The following is a 13,256-nucleotide window of genomic DNA, read 5'->3' as shown; positions in this document are numbered from 1 at the left end:
AAAAAAAAAAAAAAAAAAAAAAGACCCAAACTTCTTGTAATTCTACGACTACAACTAAGAGCTAATGTTTTTGATGACATACTATGTGCCAGGCATTATACATCTATGCTAATTCATTTAATCATCATAATCTCTTTTACAGAGAAGGAAACTGAGGCACAAAGAGATTACCTAACTTGTCCAACATTACATAACAAACTGTGACTTGAACCCAGCTGTTCTGACTTCAGAGTTCATATTCTTACCCATGTTAGGTTGTTCCTTGTTAATTTAACATTTTCTGTAGTAGTTTAAAAATATAAAGGAGACTTTATCCAAGTTGTAGGAATCGTCAATATGTGAACAAGTATTGCAGTTTTTAAAATAATTTACCTTTGAATGACTCACTTATAACAAGCATAATTTTTTAATTTGTAAAAATGTTGTTAATGCAGCATTATAAAATTTTGACATTTTATAAAATGTCAAACAATGAATGGAACAAAATTATATCCATAGACACACACAGACACAAGGGTTCACAACTGACCCATGATACATGTAAATTAAAAATGTTCAAGTGTTGTTGTTATTTTTTCCTTTCTTTTCTTAGAGACAAAGTCTCACTCTGTTGCCCAGGCTGCTCTCGAACTCCTGGGCTCAAGCAATCCTCCTACCTCGGCCTCCCAAATGTTGGGAGTACAGGCGTGACCCACCGCGCCTGGCCACAAGGGTTTCGGGTAAAGACAAAAATGGATAATTGCTCATAAAATGTGAAATTGCCCACTAGTGAACAGTTTTCCATATGTGAAAAAAATTATAACTTCAAGTCTGTTTCTCACCAAATGGCTGTCCTAATTTGTTTCAAATAATTCCTTTTCAATCAAACCTTTACTCCCAGATCAGTGGATAGGAAATGTTGCCAGCTTATCTTTAAATAGGATTTCAGGCACTTAAGTGCAGGATATTTAATCATAAAAAAGCTTCAGGGGACTCTTCCGGAACTGTGCCTACAGGGAAGCATCATTCCATAGCCAGCTGTGGGCTGGTAATCTGGCTTTGGAGGTACATACTGGTTGATGCACCTAGACTCATGCCTCTAGGGAAGGCAGTAAATGGAAGTCCTGGTAGTGCCCTAGGAGAGAAAATGACAGGACTCCAAATTTACCTGAAAGGGGGCTATGAGGGATGGCCTATCTTTCTGTCTTCTCCATTACAGGTCCAAAAACTAGGCAGAGTTTTCAAAACATTTCTAGGAAGGATAAAATTTGGAGAACAGGATTTGTAAGCATAAAGTAATAATGTCTTTCTTGGCTTCTACCAGTTAAAGGCCACCATGATTTCTACTCTTGTTCCTAAGGGCCATGGAAATGGATCAGAGCAATAAAAAAGTGGCTGCTGGAATCTTCACAGCCTTGTATAAAGACTGCATGTTCTCTGTGAACTGTTCCCTTCAACAAAGACATGGCAAACTTGGCGTGACTACTGTTTATAAGTAATCCCCATGCTGAGCGCTAGGCTGGACCAGGCTGGGTTGTTATAGGGGTCCCAGAGGCTCTCCTGTATTAGGTACAGACCAGGAAATGTGTGAATTAACTGGCCGGCTTAAGAGCACAGATCTGGGATCAAACTTTATTAAAACACACTGGCCCACCCCACCAGGCATGTAGATTCTCAGAGCAAGCACACAAGACATACTAAAACATACAAATGCATAACTCATTTTCCTGGTGTTTCAAATATTTATTTTAGGTAGTAAAGGCTTTCATTGTTCTAAATCCTGATTACAAGTCACATGATCAAGAACAACTAATAAAGGAGATTCAGGAGCATGTTAAAAAAACTACAGCACCTTACAAATATCCCAGAAAGGTAGGCATCCTAATTATAACAAATATTTGCTCAGTGTTATGGAAAATTTCAACTGTTTATTTTTACATTTTAATGAATATTTTCTTCACACATGCTACACCACATGTCCCAAACTGAACTGATGACATATGGGTAAAAATCAGAATCTTTGAGATTAAAATGAAACCCTGAACCTATTTTGTTTGATCCTTTGGCTTACTGGACTTGCAGTAAATACTTAATATCAAGACAAGTTTCCTAACAATACCCTTTTCCCTATTTTGGTTTTACCCAAAACCCATTCCAAAGACTATTCTAATTCTTCCACCTAGAATTCATTATCAAACTGCTATATAATTGGCTTTATGTAAAGATAAAAATTTCCAGGCTAATTTTCTTCCTCTTGATGCCAACAGGTAGAATTTATTCAAGAGCTGCCAAAGACTATCAGTGGGAAGACAAAAAGAAATGAACTGAGAAAGAAAGAATGGAAGACAATTTAAATTTGTTTCATTAATTACCATATCTATAAAACAAACATAGTATCTGTCAATCTCTAGAAACCACAGGATGATGGAGACGTGATAAAAACTGTGGTAGTATGCTTAGAAACTGTTGATTTAAAATATCTTGTGGTTATGATATCAGAGGCTAAATTTTGAAATAAAATATTTGGCAAATTCCTCCACATTAGTGTCAATGTTCCTATCATTTCTTAATATAAAAATGTCATCAATTGCTGATTTTTAAATGTATAGTATAGAAGCAGTTTCTAAACCAAATCTCTGCTACATAGATTTTCAAACTTTAGTTGACTAATTATTTTGATATGTTGATATACAAATCAGAACCAATGTTCAAGCCGTGAAATAAAACTAAAGAACTTATAAAAGTTTTTAGAAAAATATAAAATATCAGAAGATTATGATAATTCTCAAAGTACAAGAATCTACCTGAAAATAGACCAGGGATTTTTATTAGTCACATTTTTTGCAAATAATTTAAAAATAGTTTAAAACTTGTTTCAAGGTCTAACTATAAAAGAAGGATCATATACTATTGTTGCTTATTATATGTAATAAATACTGTTTACAAAAGATTACATTTGTGGTTCCTGAAGAAAGTATGATAAATTCGGTAAACATTAATATATAAAATAAAAATAAAATAGTGTAAGATGTTATCAGAATACTCATGTTTGGAAATTCAAGGAACAATTAGGATTCATACATGAAAGGTTATCAATTCCTCATTGAAGGCCTGAGTCTCAAAGAATTTTTGGTGGAAATACTTAAATTTCTGTCACAAATATGGCTCGTTTCTGGTGAATTAAACGTGACTCCCCCTGTGGAATGAGATGGAACCATGCTGTTGGCTCTTTCCTTTTGAAGTGTTTGTTCCCATTTGAAATAACCACAACATTTTCTGTTTTCTTGGTATTTCCCAATAGGGCAACAATAGAAGACTTTCCCGTGGTTTGGTCCATTATTAGAAACAACAAGTCTCTTAGATCTTCGACCACACTTGCATAAGGGAGGTGTCATTTTCCCACTCTTCCAAGGCTCTTGTAGGTTAACTGTAGAAGTTAATATAGGTGGGAGATGCTTCCAGGAAGAACTTCTTACTGAGGAGCAATCAGATGATGTAGGCTTTTCTTCATGAATAGTGAAGGGTTGTTTTTTTGCTAGTGGGAAAGCTTGGGGACTGCGTGGATTCCTTTTGGTACCACCTGAAAGAAGAGAATGTTTCCCCAAAACTAAAGGATGAGACATACTGGCATTAACTCTGTTGAAGGTACCTGATTTGTGTTCAGGTAACTTAAAGGCAGAAATATCTGAACCTGGATCTTTGGCTTCTTTTACATTATAAATAGTGGTGTGAGGACTCTTGTACACAATAGAGTTAGAAGTCTCAGATTTTTTAGGAGTTTCCTCTATGTCTCCAAAGTTTTCATGACTTGGCATTTCCAATTCTTTCAAAACCATTAATCCTTCTCCAGAATTAAATGAAATCTCTAAGTCTGAGTCACTAATGGGAACTGTACAGTCTATGTTTTTCTTAGGCTGAGATGCTGGCAGTAAAACCACATCCTCCCAATCAGCCAACATAGGTAAACTGTCCAGAGTAGAGCTCATTTCCAAATCAGAAACATGATGAACAGTTGGAATGGTGGTAGAAACAAGTACCAATTCTGAACCAACTGTTGAAGACTTAAATTTGGTATTAAATGCAAGATGCTCATTTTTTCCTTGCTTTTGCATATAGATAGGTGAATTCAAGGTAGGAGACTGCAACTGCCCCAGAGAAGTAGAGGACTTAGTATTAAAAACAGATAAGCAACTTTTGACATTGTGAAGACTTGCTTTTACATTGTTCTTTACTTGTAATTGATCCTGTTGTGCCTTTATAGGAGAATTTGCACAAATTGACTTCATTTGAACTTTTTCATGAGGATTTATTGTATTTTTAGGCTCATTATTATATATGCTGGGACCCTGGATGCTAATGGTATAGGCAGACATTTCTTCAACTTGATTTATATTCAAATTTCTGGCCAGAATGCTGGAATTCTTAGTGGGAACCTATGATTTCACAGACAAATGCAATAGCTTTAGAAACTCTGCATTCATAATTTCTTCAGTATACAGTTTATGACAAAAAAAGGAAATATCATTGATTTATAAATGACTGCACACATTAAATCTACATTTCAAAGAACGTATGACTGTTTATGAAGTTTGAGATGACAGAATAAAGAGGCAAGACACTACTAACCTTGTTCAACGATCTTGTAATTTTCATTACACAACCATCTCTGATCATTTTCCAAGCAAGAAGGGCAGTATTCCGAGAATCGTCCAACCCTGAGGATATAGATATCAAACACTGAATTTAGTGGTACTAGTACTATTTCCTTAGTACTAAAGAAATAACATTAAAAAAAACACCACTTGTGCAGAAACTGGAACATAGTTTTAGTTTTATGACCCTCTACTAATTTTAATAATGATAAACTGGTCTTGGAAGTGGAAGGCTATGGCAGCATTACCAATGAAAGACAAGCTCATCCACATTTATAGAGGATATGAAAATGTATTAGACAATCTCCCAAAATGTGGCCAACGTTCCGTAGGAACTAGGATTTGTGAATAATCTAATAGTCTTGTTCAGTTTTTTCACTAGTCCATTCTATTATTTGAGCACTTGTTTAATCTCCATTTGATTTGGCTCTTTCTTTTCATTCTTTTTAGCAACTAGAAAGCCACTAGATGGCAGTGTATCTTACAGTAGTTTATGAAAGTGGTAATTTGAAAGTCTTAGAAAACACAATGTGAATTGTTTAGGAGCTTTTTTTTTAGGCTGAAGATCTCCTTTACTAATGACATTACCAAAAAATGAAATTCATATGAAATATTTTTAAAAAGTCAAATGGCTTACATCATTTTTAATTTATACTAACCAGAATGTTCTCGTCCTGAGAATTCTATTCCTACTTCCTGCAAGGCACCACTTAGTCCTTTTGGTTTTCTCCTATAGAAAAGCTAAACAAATAAAAGAAGATATATCTAAAAATATATTACTATTTTAAAGGCTATGTATTAACTACTTTTCATAATTTTTAGTTCTATTAGATTTAGAGTATGCTCATTTTTGTGTGTTGTTTTTAAATACTTTAAGAAATGCACTTATGTGACCAGTGCAAAAGAAAATATCTTATTTGTAGAAACCCATGCCCATGTGTAGGATAACAGTTAATCATTTTTTAATAGAAAAAAGTAAACATGCCCCAATTTTTGACCGTTACCTTGTAAGTTGCTCTGAGATCAATCCAAGAATTTAAAAACACAGGTTTTAACAGCTGTTTTCTTTTACACTCATACTCCAGGCAAACCCCCAAGTCCCAGTCTGCATTAGGTACATTAAAATAGAACAAAGTCAACGATGCCAGCACTTTTTACCTATGCTGCCACCATTTACAAATAGAATGCTGTAAGATCATATAAAATAGAACAGTAAGATTTCATTGCTCTGCTAATACCTAAAAATTATTCGCTTCATATAACTTACTATTAACAAGTTAGGATTGATGACTAAATTTCAAAATGATTTCTTAAACACCCAGTAAAACCTTATTTCAGAAAGAAGAGTAAGATGTTAAATTACAAGGACTATATTTTCTATATTCCAGGAAAATATTAATGTTATTGAGAAATGAAACATTTTGTAGTAACTGTAAACCAAATATGACTATCAATGCTATGCTATCAATAACACAGTATTGCTATCAATGACTATTAACAGCAATGCTCTAACACAGTCATACAAAAAACCTACTTTAAATGGCTCATTTTTTTTTCTTTTAAGTGTCAAAGCATAAAAGCAAAGGATGTTGAGCTGACGAAGACTCTAGAAAAGAGCATGATAAGAGTGTTCACTAAATCATCTTTGCTTAATTCATAATAGTGGAACTCTAAAAAGATTTTTTATTTTAAGTTCAGGCTTAATATTTTAAGGTATTCCAAAAGGTTAATTTAAAAAAAAATATGAATTTACTTTTCTTGGCTAATATCTGCTAGGCATTTAAACTTTTCATCCTAGCCCAGAAGATTAACAAATATAATTCTAGGTTAGCAAGTATAAAACTAGAAAGAAAGAATCACACAGTGGTAATGCTACCCATTTGTGATTAATAGGTATAACTTATTTTTTACCTGACCAAGTAACAAATGCACATAATTTTACTTCAGAAGTAGAAGGCTCTGAAACCCCAGTAGCAAAAATAATGTTCTTCTGTTGCTGAATCTTATGAATCCATTTACAGAACTGAGATAAGCAAATCTTCAGAGGGACTCCTTCATCAACTTGAGCCTGAGTAGAGTCACAAAAGCTGAATTCAACAATCAAATTCCATGATTATTTAGCATATTTTATAACTGTGGAGAAAGATTAATGGTTTTAAAAGAATCAGAAATGCCAAGTCATGAAAACACAGTGTACTGTGGGAAGATATAACAAAGTGGTTCTAACTGGAGAAGAGTTTATTTAGTGGAAAGAGGTAAAAACACATGGGAAAGAAATTACATAGAATCCACCAAGGTAAGAAAGATTAGATTGATAAAAACTAAAATCACAGAGAAATATGATCATTAAGCCCAGACTGACAGAAATGAAAGACAAATTTGAGTCACTTAATTTCTATAAAATCAATTTGATCCTCATTTTTATAACACTATTCTTCCTTTGCTTTTTATTTATTTATTTAATTAAAAAAAAATTTTTTTTTTGAGACGAGGTCTTGCTTTGTTGCCCAGGGTGGAGTGCAGTGGCAAGATCTCAGCTCACTGCAACCTCCACCTCCTGGGTTCAAGTGAGTCTCCTGCCTCAGCCTCCCAAGTAGTTGGAATCACAGGTGTGTAACACCATGCCTGGCTAATTTTTGTATTTTTAGTAGAGACGGGGTTTTGCCAAGTTGGCCAGGCTGGTCTCAAACTCCTGACCTCAGGTGATCCACCCACCTTGGCCTCCCAATGTGCTGGGATTACAGGTATGTTCCTTTGCTTTTTAAATCGAGTCCTGAGGTGGCTCACGCCTATAATCCCAGCACCTTGGGAGGCCAAGGTGGGCAGATCACTTGAGGTCAGGAGTTCGAGACCAGCCTGGCCAACATGGCGAAACCCTGTCTCTACTAAAAATATAAAAATTAGCCAGGTGTGGTGGCATGTACCTATAGTCCCAGTTACTGAGGAAGCTGAGGCATGAGAATTGCTGGAACCCAGGAAGCAGAGGTTGCAATGAACTCAGCCACCTTACTCCAGCCTGGCCAACAGAGCCATGACTTTGTCTGAAAAATAAATAAATAAATACATAAATCGAGTCTTGAATCTAGAATAACACTAATCTTATTTATTTATTTACTTATTTATTTATTTTCAGAGACAAGGTCTGTTGCCCGGGATAGACTGAGATTATACCTCCCTGCAGCCTCAAACTCCTGGACTCAAGTGGTCCTCCCACCTCAGCCTCAGCCTCCCAAGTAGCTGGGACCACAGGCACATGCCACGAAGTCAGGCTAAATTTTCTTTTTTTTTTTTTTTTTTGGTAGGGATGGAGTTCTCACTATGTTGTCTAGGTTGGTCTCAAACTCCTGGCCTCAAGCAATTCTCAAACAGCAGCCTGCAAAGTGCTGGGATTACAGGCATAAGCCATCATGCCTAACACTAAATAAATCTAATTCCAAATGGTATAATAGCTTTTATTTTCTTTTTGAAACTGACCTCTGAATTTGAAGATTTGCATCATACCTGCTTTATGCCTGTCAATTCCATGCAAAATTCTGAAAGAATTGGATGTTCCTGAGGTTGAACATAAGCCTGGAACTCAGATTCAATCTGTCCAGTTGATGTGTTCAGCAACACTGCTGGAAATTCAACTAAATGAAAGAATAATCAATTGACAGTTGAATAAATAATTTTTAAATTAATCCTGTAATCATCCTAAATTAAACATGTTACCATTGTAATTAAACAACCCGTTTTCAGTAAAAGCATACTAAAATGACCAAAGCAGTGTGACATAAAGGTTATAATAAAGTTATGCTAAAGAATAAATCAAAATATTGAAGTCATAAGCATGTTGTCTAAAAAGAAAACTCAATATAATTAAATATAAAAACCATATTGAATATAAAATTTACTTTTTTTGCAAAGGTTTTTTTTTCCAGTTTCTATGCCATTGAGGTGTTGTATGTAATATAAAACAACTATTTTATATAATAACACGTTTAGGTATTTGGGATTTTGCTCTTCTTTATTCAACACAGGTTTTACATTAAATTACCAATGCACAGACCATCCTGTTTTCTTAAACTCTTGGCTGATTTATATCTATAAACTTTAAAGTGACTCATCTAGTGCCAGCTTTGGCCATTCGTAGCCCAGACTTACTTATTTCCTGGCTATGGTGGCGCTTCCCATCATTCCAGCATGTCGATTCAAAATCAATGACAATTAAGTAGTCAAACAACTGCTCTGCAAAAGATCAAGTTGTTCTTATGCTTTACCAGTGCTGAAAATGCAAAGCTACAAAACACAAAGAAACTAAGCATACTACTCACTGGATTTGCTTCTTCCTAGATTTCCATTTGCTGGAGCAATTGACTTTCTCCTAATTAATCCAAGCTGCCTAAAAATGTGAAGCAATCCAAATATGATCAACAAACTCATTCACACTCCTGTTTGAATAGGCTACCAGACTAATGGTACTGGGCAAGAATCTCATTATTTATTGTGACTGAGGGGAAATTGAACTGGACTTTGGGTTTACCTGCATAGGCCTCGAAAGTATATATTTGCAAATTAGGCTAATTTGTTGGTTTTGTTTTTGAGACAGGGTCTCGCTCTGTCACCTAGGTTGCAGTGCAGTGGTATGATCACTGCTCACTGCAGCCTCAGTCTCCTGGGCTCAAGCAATCCTCCCACCACAGTCTCCTGACTAAGACTATAGGCGCGTGCCACCATGGCCCACTAGCTTTAATTTTTTTTCTTCTTTTTTTTTCTTTTTTTGTAAAGACAGGGTCTCACTATGTTGCTCAGGCTCATCTCAAACTCCTGGGCTCCAGCGATCCTCCCACCTCAGCCTCTCAAAGTGCTGGGATTACAGGCCTAAGCCACCGTGTCCAGCCAATTTACACTAATTTTATGTTACCCTTATTTTATAGTAATACTGAGGAACTTATTTGAGTTCCTACAATCATTTGATTGTACAGGTAAAAATGCACTGAAAATCTTATTTTTCCCCCTGCATTTTTTAAGCTCTTGCTATGTGTACAGTGCAGTTTTAAGAAGACAAGACAATGTAGGACATGGTTCAGTCTTCCAGCTTAAAAATCTGGGTAAAGAAACAAAAGATAGGGCCAGATAAAGTGGTTCATGCCTGTAATCCCAGCACTCTGGGAGGCCAAGGCAGGTGGATTGCTTGAGCTCCAGAGTTCGAGACCAGCCTGAGCAACATGGTGAAACCCCATCTCTATAAAAATTATAAAACCTAGCTGGGGCATGATGGTGCACACCTGTAGTGCCAACTACTCAGGAGGCTAAGGTGGGAGGATTGCTTGAGCCCGGGAGGTGGAGACTGCAGTGAGCCGAGATCATGCCACTGCACTCCAGCATGGGCAACAGAGTGAGATCCTGTCTCAAAAAAATTAATTAAATAAATAAAATAAAGAAGAAAAAAAGAGACGAGCTTACTGAGGTCTTAAGTGCAAGTAAAACAAACTACTTGGTATTAGTAGGTAGAGTTTTAACTAGGCAGACACCTCCTATAGTTTTCTGTGTTTAAGAGAGGGAAGTGCCAGGATTTGGGAACAATAAATATCATTTATTAATTGCTTACTACATAGCAGGTACTAAACTAAGATGACAGCCTCCTTTAATCCTCAGCAAGTGTAGTAGCTAGAAACTTTTCCTACCTATATTTTATGGATGAGAAAACTGATTCTTAATTTGCCAAGGAACACAGCTTTGGTATGTGAACCCAAGACTGTCCACTTCTGAAGCTCATGCTATTTGCTAATATATTACATCCTTCTAGTAATCAGAAATATGCACAGCACGTCCAGGAATCAGGGAGGACACAATGATTCATATTGTGAATTAAATGGATCACTAGGCCAGGCACAGTGGCTCACACCTATAACCCCAGCACTTTGGGAGGCCTAGGCGGGTGGATCACCTGAAGTCGGGAGTTCGAGACCAGCCTGACCAACATGAAGAAACCCCGTGTCTACCAAAAATACAAAATTAGCCGGGCGTAGTGGCACAAGCCTGTAATCCCAGCTACTTGGGAGGCTGAGGCAAGAGAATCACTTGAACCTGGGAGGCAGAGGTTGTGGGGAGCTGAGATAGCACCAGAGCACTCCAGCCTAGGCAACAAGAGCAAAACTCCGTGTCAAAAAAAAAATAATAATAAAGATCACTAGAAAATGGGTTTGTAAAAAGTAAAGTAGAAGTTCCTCTTCAAAGACTTCCTTCCCCGTCTAATTAGGAATAAATAGTAACTTCTCTTAGAGCAAAATTTATTCAAAGACCTGTGATAACATTCTTAAATATCTGATAGCCATAATAAAGAAATCAATGTATTTTATGTGCTTAGCTCCCACAATTTAGCCTAAATATTTGCCCTGGCATGCTTATACTGGTCCAATCAAACATTAGGTCATAGCCTGTTCTTCTTCCTTATTTAAAAGTGTTGTTACCTTTCTCAGCATTCCAACAAGTTACTTCCTCCTTCCTTTGTTCTCCTCTACCTTTGCCTCTTCTAAAAAGTTCTAAGTTGCTAGTCAATCCGGACAAACACTGAATGTGAGGTCCCATTCCAGCCAATGGAAACCAGACACAGCAGTAGGGTGGACGCGCCACGTTATAAATGACCCTGTCTCCTTTATTCAGTGCAGTCCCCTGGCAAAACTGCTGGCAAGTGTACCCTTTCTGCAGGAAGTAAAAATGACCTTACTAAATAAATTAAATTTAAGTTCAAGTTCTATTTCTTTACAGCACCGAGGAACGAGCATTTCAAACAGGTTGAACACCTTGATGGGTTCAGGGTGGCCTGCCTGAGACCTCCAACTAGTCTGCAGGGCACTGTCACGTCCAGTCGTTTCCCGAGGCCTAAAATGGGTAGGCACTGGCTCAAGGCCACACAGTCAAGACCCCAGGGTTTGTAGGCCTCCTCCTGTCACCCTCGGGTAGAAGGCGGCCCAAGGCTGAAGACCGAGGTCCAGGGAGGCGCCTTTCCAATCATGCCAGGGAGGGCAGGTCTCAGACGCCGGGGCTGCAAGTAATGGAGGCCGTCACCGCAGATGCCACCTGCCGTGCCCTGCTCTGCCGCCCACGCCAGCGCCGAACCCGGAGCTACCCGCCCCCCACCCGTAACCCCCTCGAGTACCGCGCGAGCCGCTTCGTCGCCATTCCCAACACTCCCTGCTGTTCCAAGTCCAGCTGCCGGAAGTCGCTCGACTTCTACTTCCGGTCCGTTCAAACCGCCCGCGAGGCTGAGAGGGCGGTTGTTGTTGGCGGCTGTGGCTAAGGTGGGGACAGCCTCTGCTCTCCGCCCGGCTTCTCTTCTGCGTTTCCCGGGCTGGGAGGTGGGGGGAGTGGTTTTAGGAGGGGAAGCCGCTCGGCAGCACCTCCTTCTTTCTTTGCCAGGCAGACGCCCGTTTTAGCCGTTGGGGAACCGTTGGGAATCCGGTATCCGATGCGGACGGTAAAGCCGTTTGGGTTAGAGCGGCGCGGGTGTCCAGTCCGCGGAACCGGGAGATCGCTGGCACCTTTGCTTTTTTAGGGGGACGGAGATAGTTCGGTAAACTGAAAGCCGTCAAGCCCGTGCAGCTCTCCCGCTAGGAGGCGGCACGCGGGGGATAGGGGCGCTGGAGTTTCCCCAGCTCTAGCTGATCTTTCTCCACAGCCATGGAGCCAGAGAGGGAAGGGACCGAGAGACACCCCAGGAAGGTCAGGAAAAGGAGGCAGGCCCCAAACAAGCTGGTCGGGGCAGCTGAGGCGATGAAAGCCAGTTGGGATCTCGAGGAGAGTCAGCCCGAGGCCAAGGTGAGCAACGTGGAGCCCAAGCAGGCGGCCCGAGGCGGTTTGGAGCTCCCGGACTCTCGCCCAGCCGCCGTTGGGTGCCCTGGATGCGGGCGGGGTCTCCGCCCTGGGCTCTCCGAACCTGATCCCTGATCATTAAAATAGGAATGAGTGTACAACCACCTTCCTGCCACAAGGCTGTCATTGGCTGTTTAAAACTGGGATAGTGAGTCGGCCGGGCACGGTGGCTCATGCCTGTAATCCCAGCACTTTGAGAGGTCAGGAGTTTGAGACCAGCCTGGCCAACATGGAGAAACCCCTGTCCCTACCAAACACACGCACACACACACACACACACACACACACACACACACAACTAGCCGGGCATGGTGGTGGGCGCCTGTAATCCCACCTACTTGGGAGGCTGAGGCAGGAGAATCACTTGAACTCAGGAGCAGGAGGTTGCAATGAGCCGAGACCACACCATTGCACTCCAGCCTGGGCAACAAGAACGAAATTCCGTCTCAAAAAATAAATAAATAAATAAATAAACTAGGATAGTGGGCCGGGTGCAGTGGCTCACGCCTGTAATCCCAGCAATTTGGGAGGCCAAGGCGGGAGCATCATTAGAGGCCAGGAATTCGAGACCAGCTTGGGCAATGTAACAAGGACCCCATCTCTTAAAAAAAAAAAAAAAATGGCACAGTGCCTGGCGCAAAATAGGAATGTTCGTCCGACAAATATTTGTTGCCATCTTCTCAGTGCCAAGAATTGTTCTATGTTCTAGCAGTATCCCGGGGCACAAAAATACAATTCCTTGCCCTCCTGCAGTTTACATTCCAGTAGGGC

General features: G+C 39.4%; 3 protein-coding genes across 5 annotated transcripts in view; 2 read left to right on the top strand and 1 right to left on the bottom strand.

The window, feature by feature from the left end:
- Nucleotides 1–2,927, top strand: part of ACSM3 (acyl-CoA synthetase medium-chain family member 3) — a 35,205-nt gene extending 32,278 nt beyond the window's left edge. Inside the window, exons 13-14 of the mRNA XM_011976054.1 lie at nucleotides 1,732–1,851; nucleotides 2,247–2,927. Coding sequence (XP_011831444.1) covers nucleotides 1,732–1,851; nucleotides 2,247–2,333 — 207 coding nt within the window. The 3' untranslated portion in view covers nucleotides 2,334–2,927. The remainder of the gene's footprint in view (nucleotides 1–1,731; nucleotides 1,852–2,246) is intronic.
- Nucleotides 1–12,051, bottom strand: part of ERI2 (ERI1 exoribonuclease family member 2) — a 27,662-nt gene extending 15,611 nt beyond the window's left edge. Inside the window, exons 1-10 of one of the 3 annotated variants that reach the window (XM_011976057.1) lie at nucleotides 11,773–12,051; nucleotides 11,084–11,315; nucleotides 8,945–9,012; nucleotides 8,775–8,858; nucleotides 8,133–8,260; nucleotides 6,543–6,699; nucleotides 5,636–5,736; nucleotides 5,291–5,372; nucleotides 4,606–4,694; nucleotides 1,702–4,412 (exon numbers count right to left, since the gene is read on the bottom strand). In XM_011976057.1, coding sequence (XP_011831447.1) covers nucleotides 3,072–4,412; nucleotides 4,606–4,694; nucleotides 5,291–5,372; nucleotides 5,636–5,736; nucleotides 6,543–6,699; nucleotides 8,133–8,156 — 1,794 coding nt within the window. In that variant the 5' untranslated portion in view covers nucleotides 8,157–8,260; nucleotides 8,775–8,858; nucleotides 8,945–9,012; nucleotides 11,084–11,315; nucleotides 11,773–12,051 and the 3' untranslated portion in view covers nucleotides 1,702–3,071. Of the gene's footprint in view, nucleotides 1–1,701; nucleotides 4,413–4,605; nucleotides 4,695–5,290; nucleotides 5,373–5,635; nucleotides 5,737–6,542; nucleotides 6,700–8,132; nucleotides 8,261–8,774; nucleotides 8,859–8,944; nucleotides 9,013–11,083; nucleotides 11,316–11,772 lie in introns of those variants that run through there. The other 2 variants (XM_011976055.1, XM_011976058.1) reach the window with 2 other exon arrangements.
- LOC105536645 (putative RNA exonuclease NEF-sp) overlaps nucleotides 11,091–13,256 on the top strand; it is a 49,776-nt gene continuing 47,610 nt past the window's right edge. The window contains exons 1-2 of the mRNA XM_011976059.1: nucleotides 11,091–11,855; nucleotides 12,292–12,431. Of these exons, the coding sequence (XP_011831449.1) occupies nucleotides 11,687–11,855; nucleotides 12,292–12,431 (309 nt within the window). The 5' untranslated portion in view covers nucleotides 11,091–11,686. The remainder of the gene's footprint in view (nucleotides 11,856–12,291; nucleotides 12,432–13,256) is intronic.

The sequence above is a fragment of the Mandrillus leucophaeus genome, unplaced genomic scaffold (genome assembly GCF_000951045.1).
Source record: "Mandrillus leucophaeus isolate KB7577 unplaced genomic scaffold, Mleu.le_1.0 Scaffold162, whole genome shotgun sequence".
In the NCBI taxonomy this organism is placed as follows: Eukaryota; Metazoa; Chordata; class Mammalia; order Primates; family Cercopithecidae; genus Mandrillus; species Mandrillus leucophaeus.
Note: the sequence above shows the minus strand (reverse complement) of the source record. Positions and strands in the feature narration are given on the sequence as shown.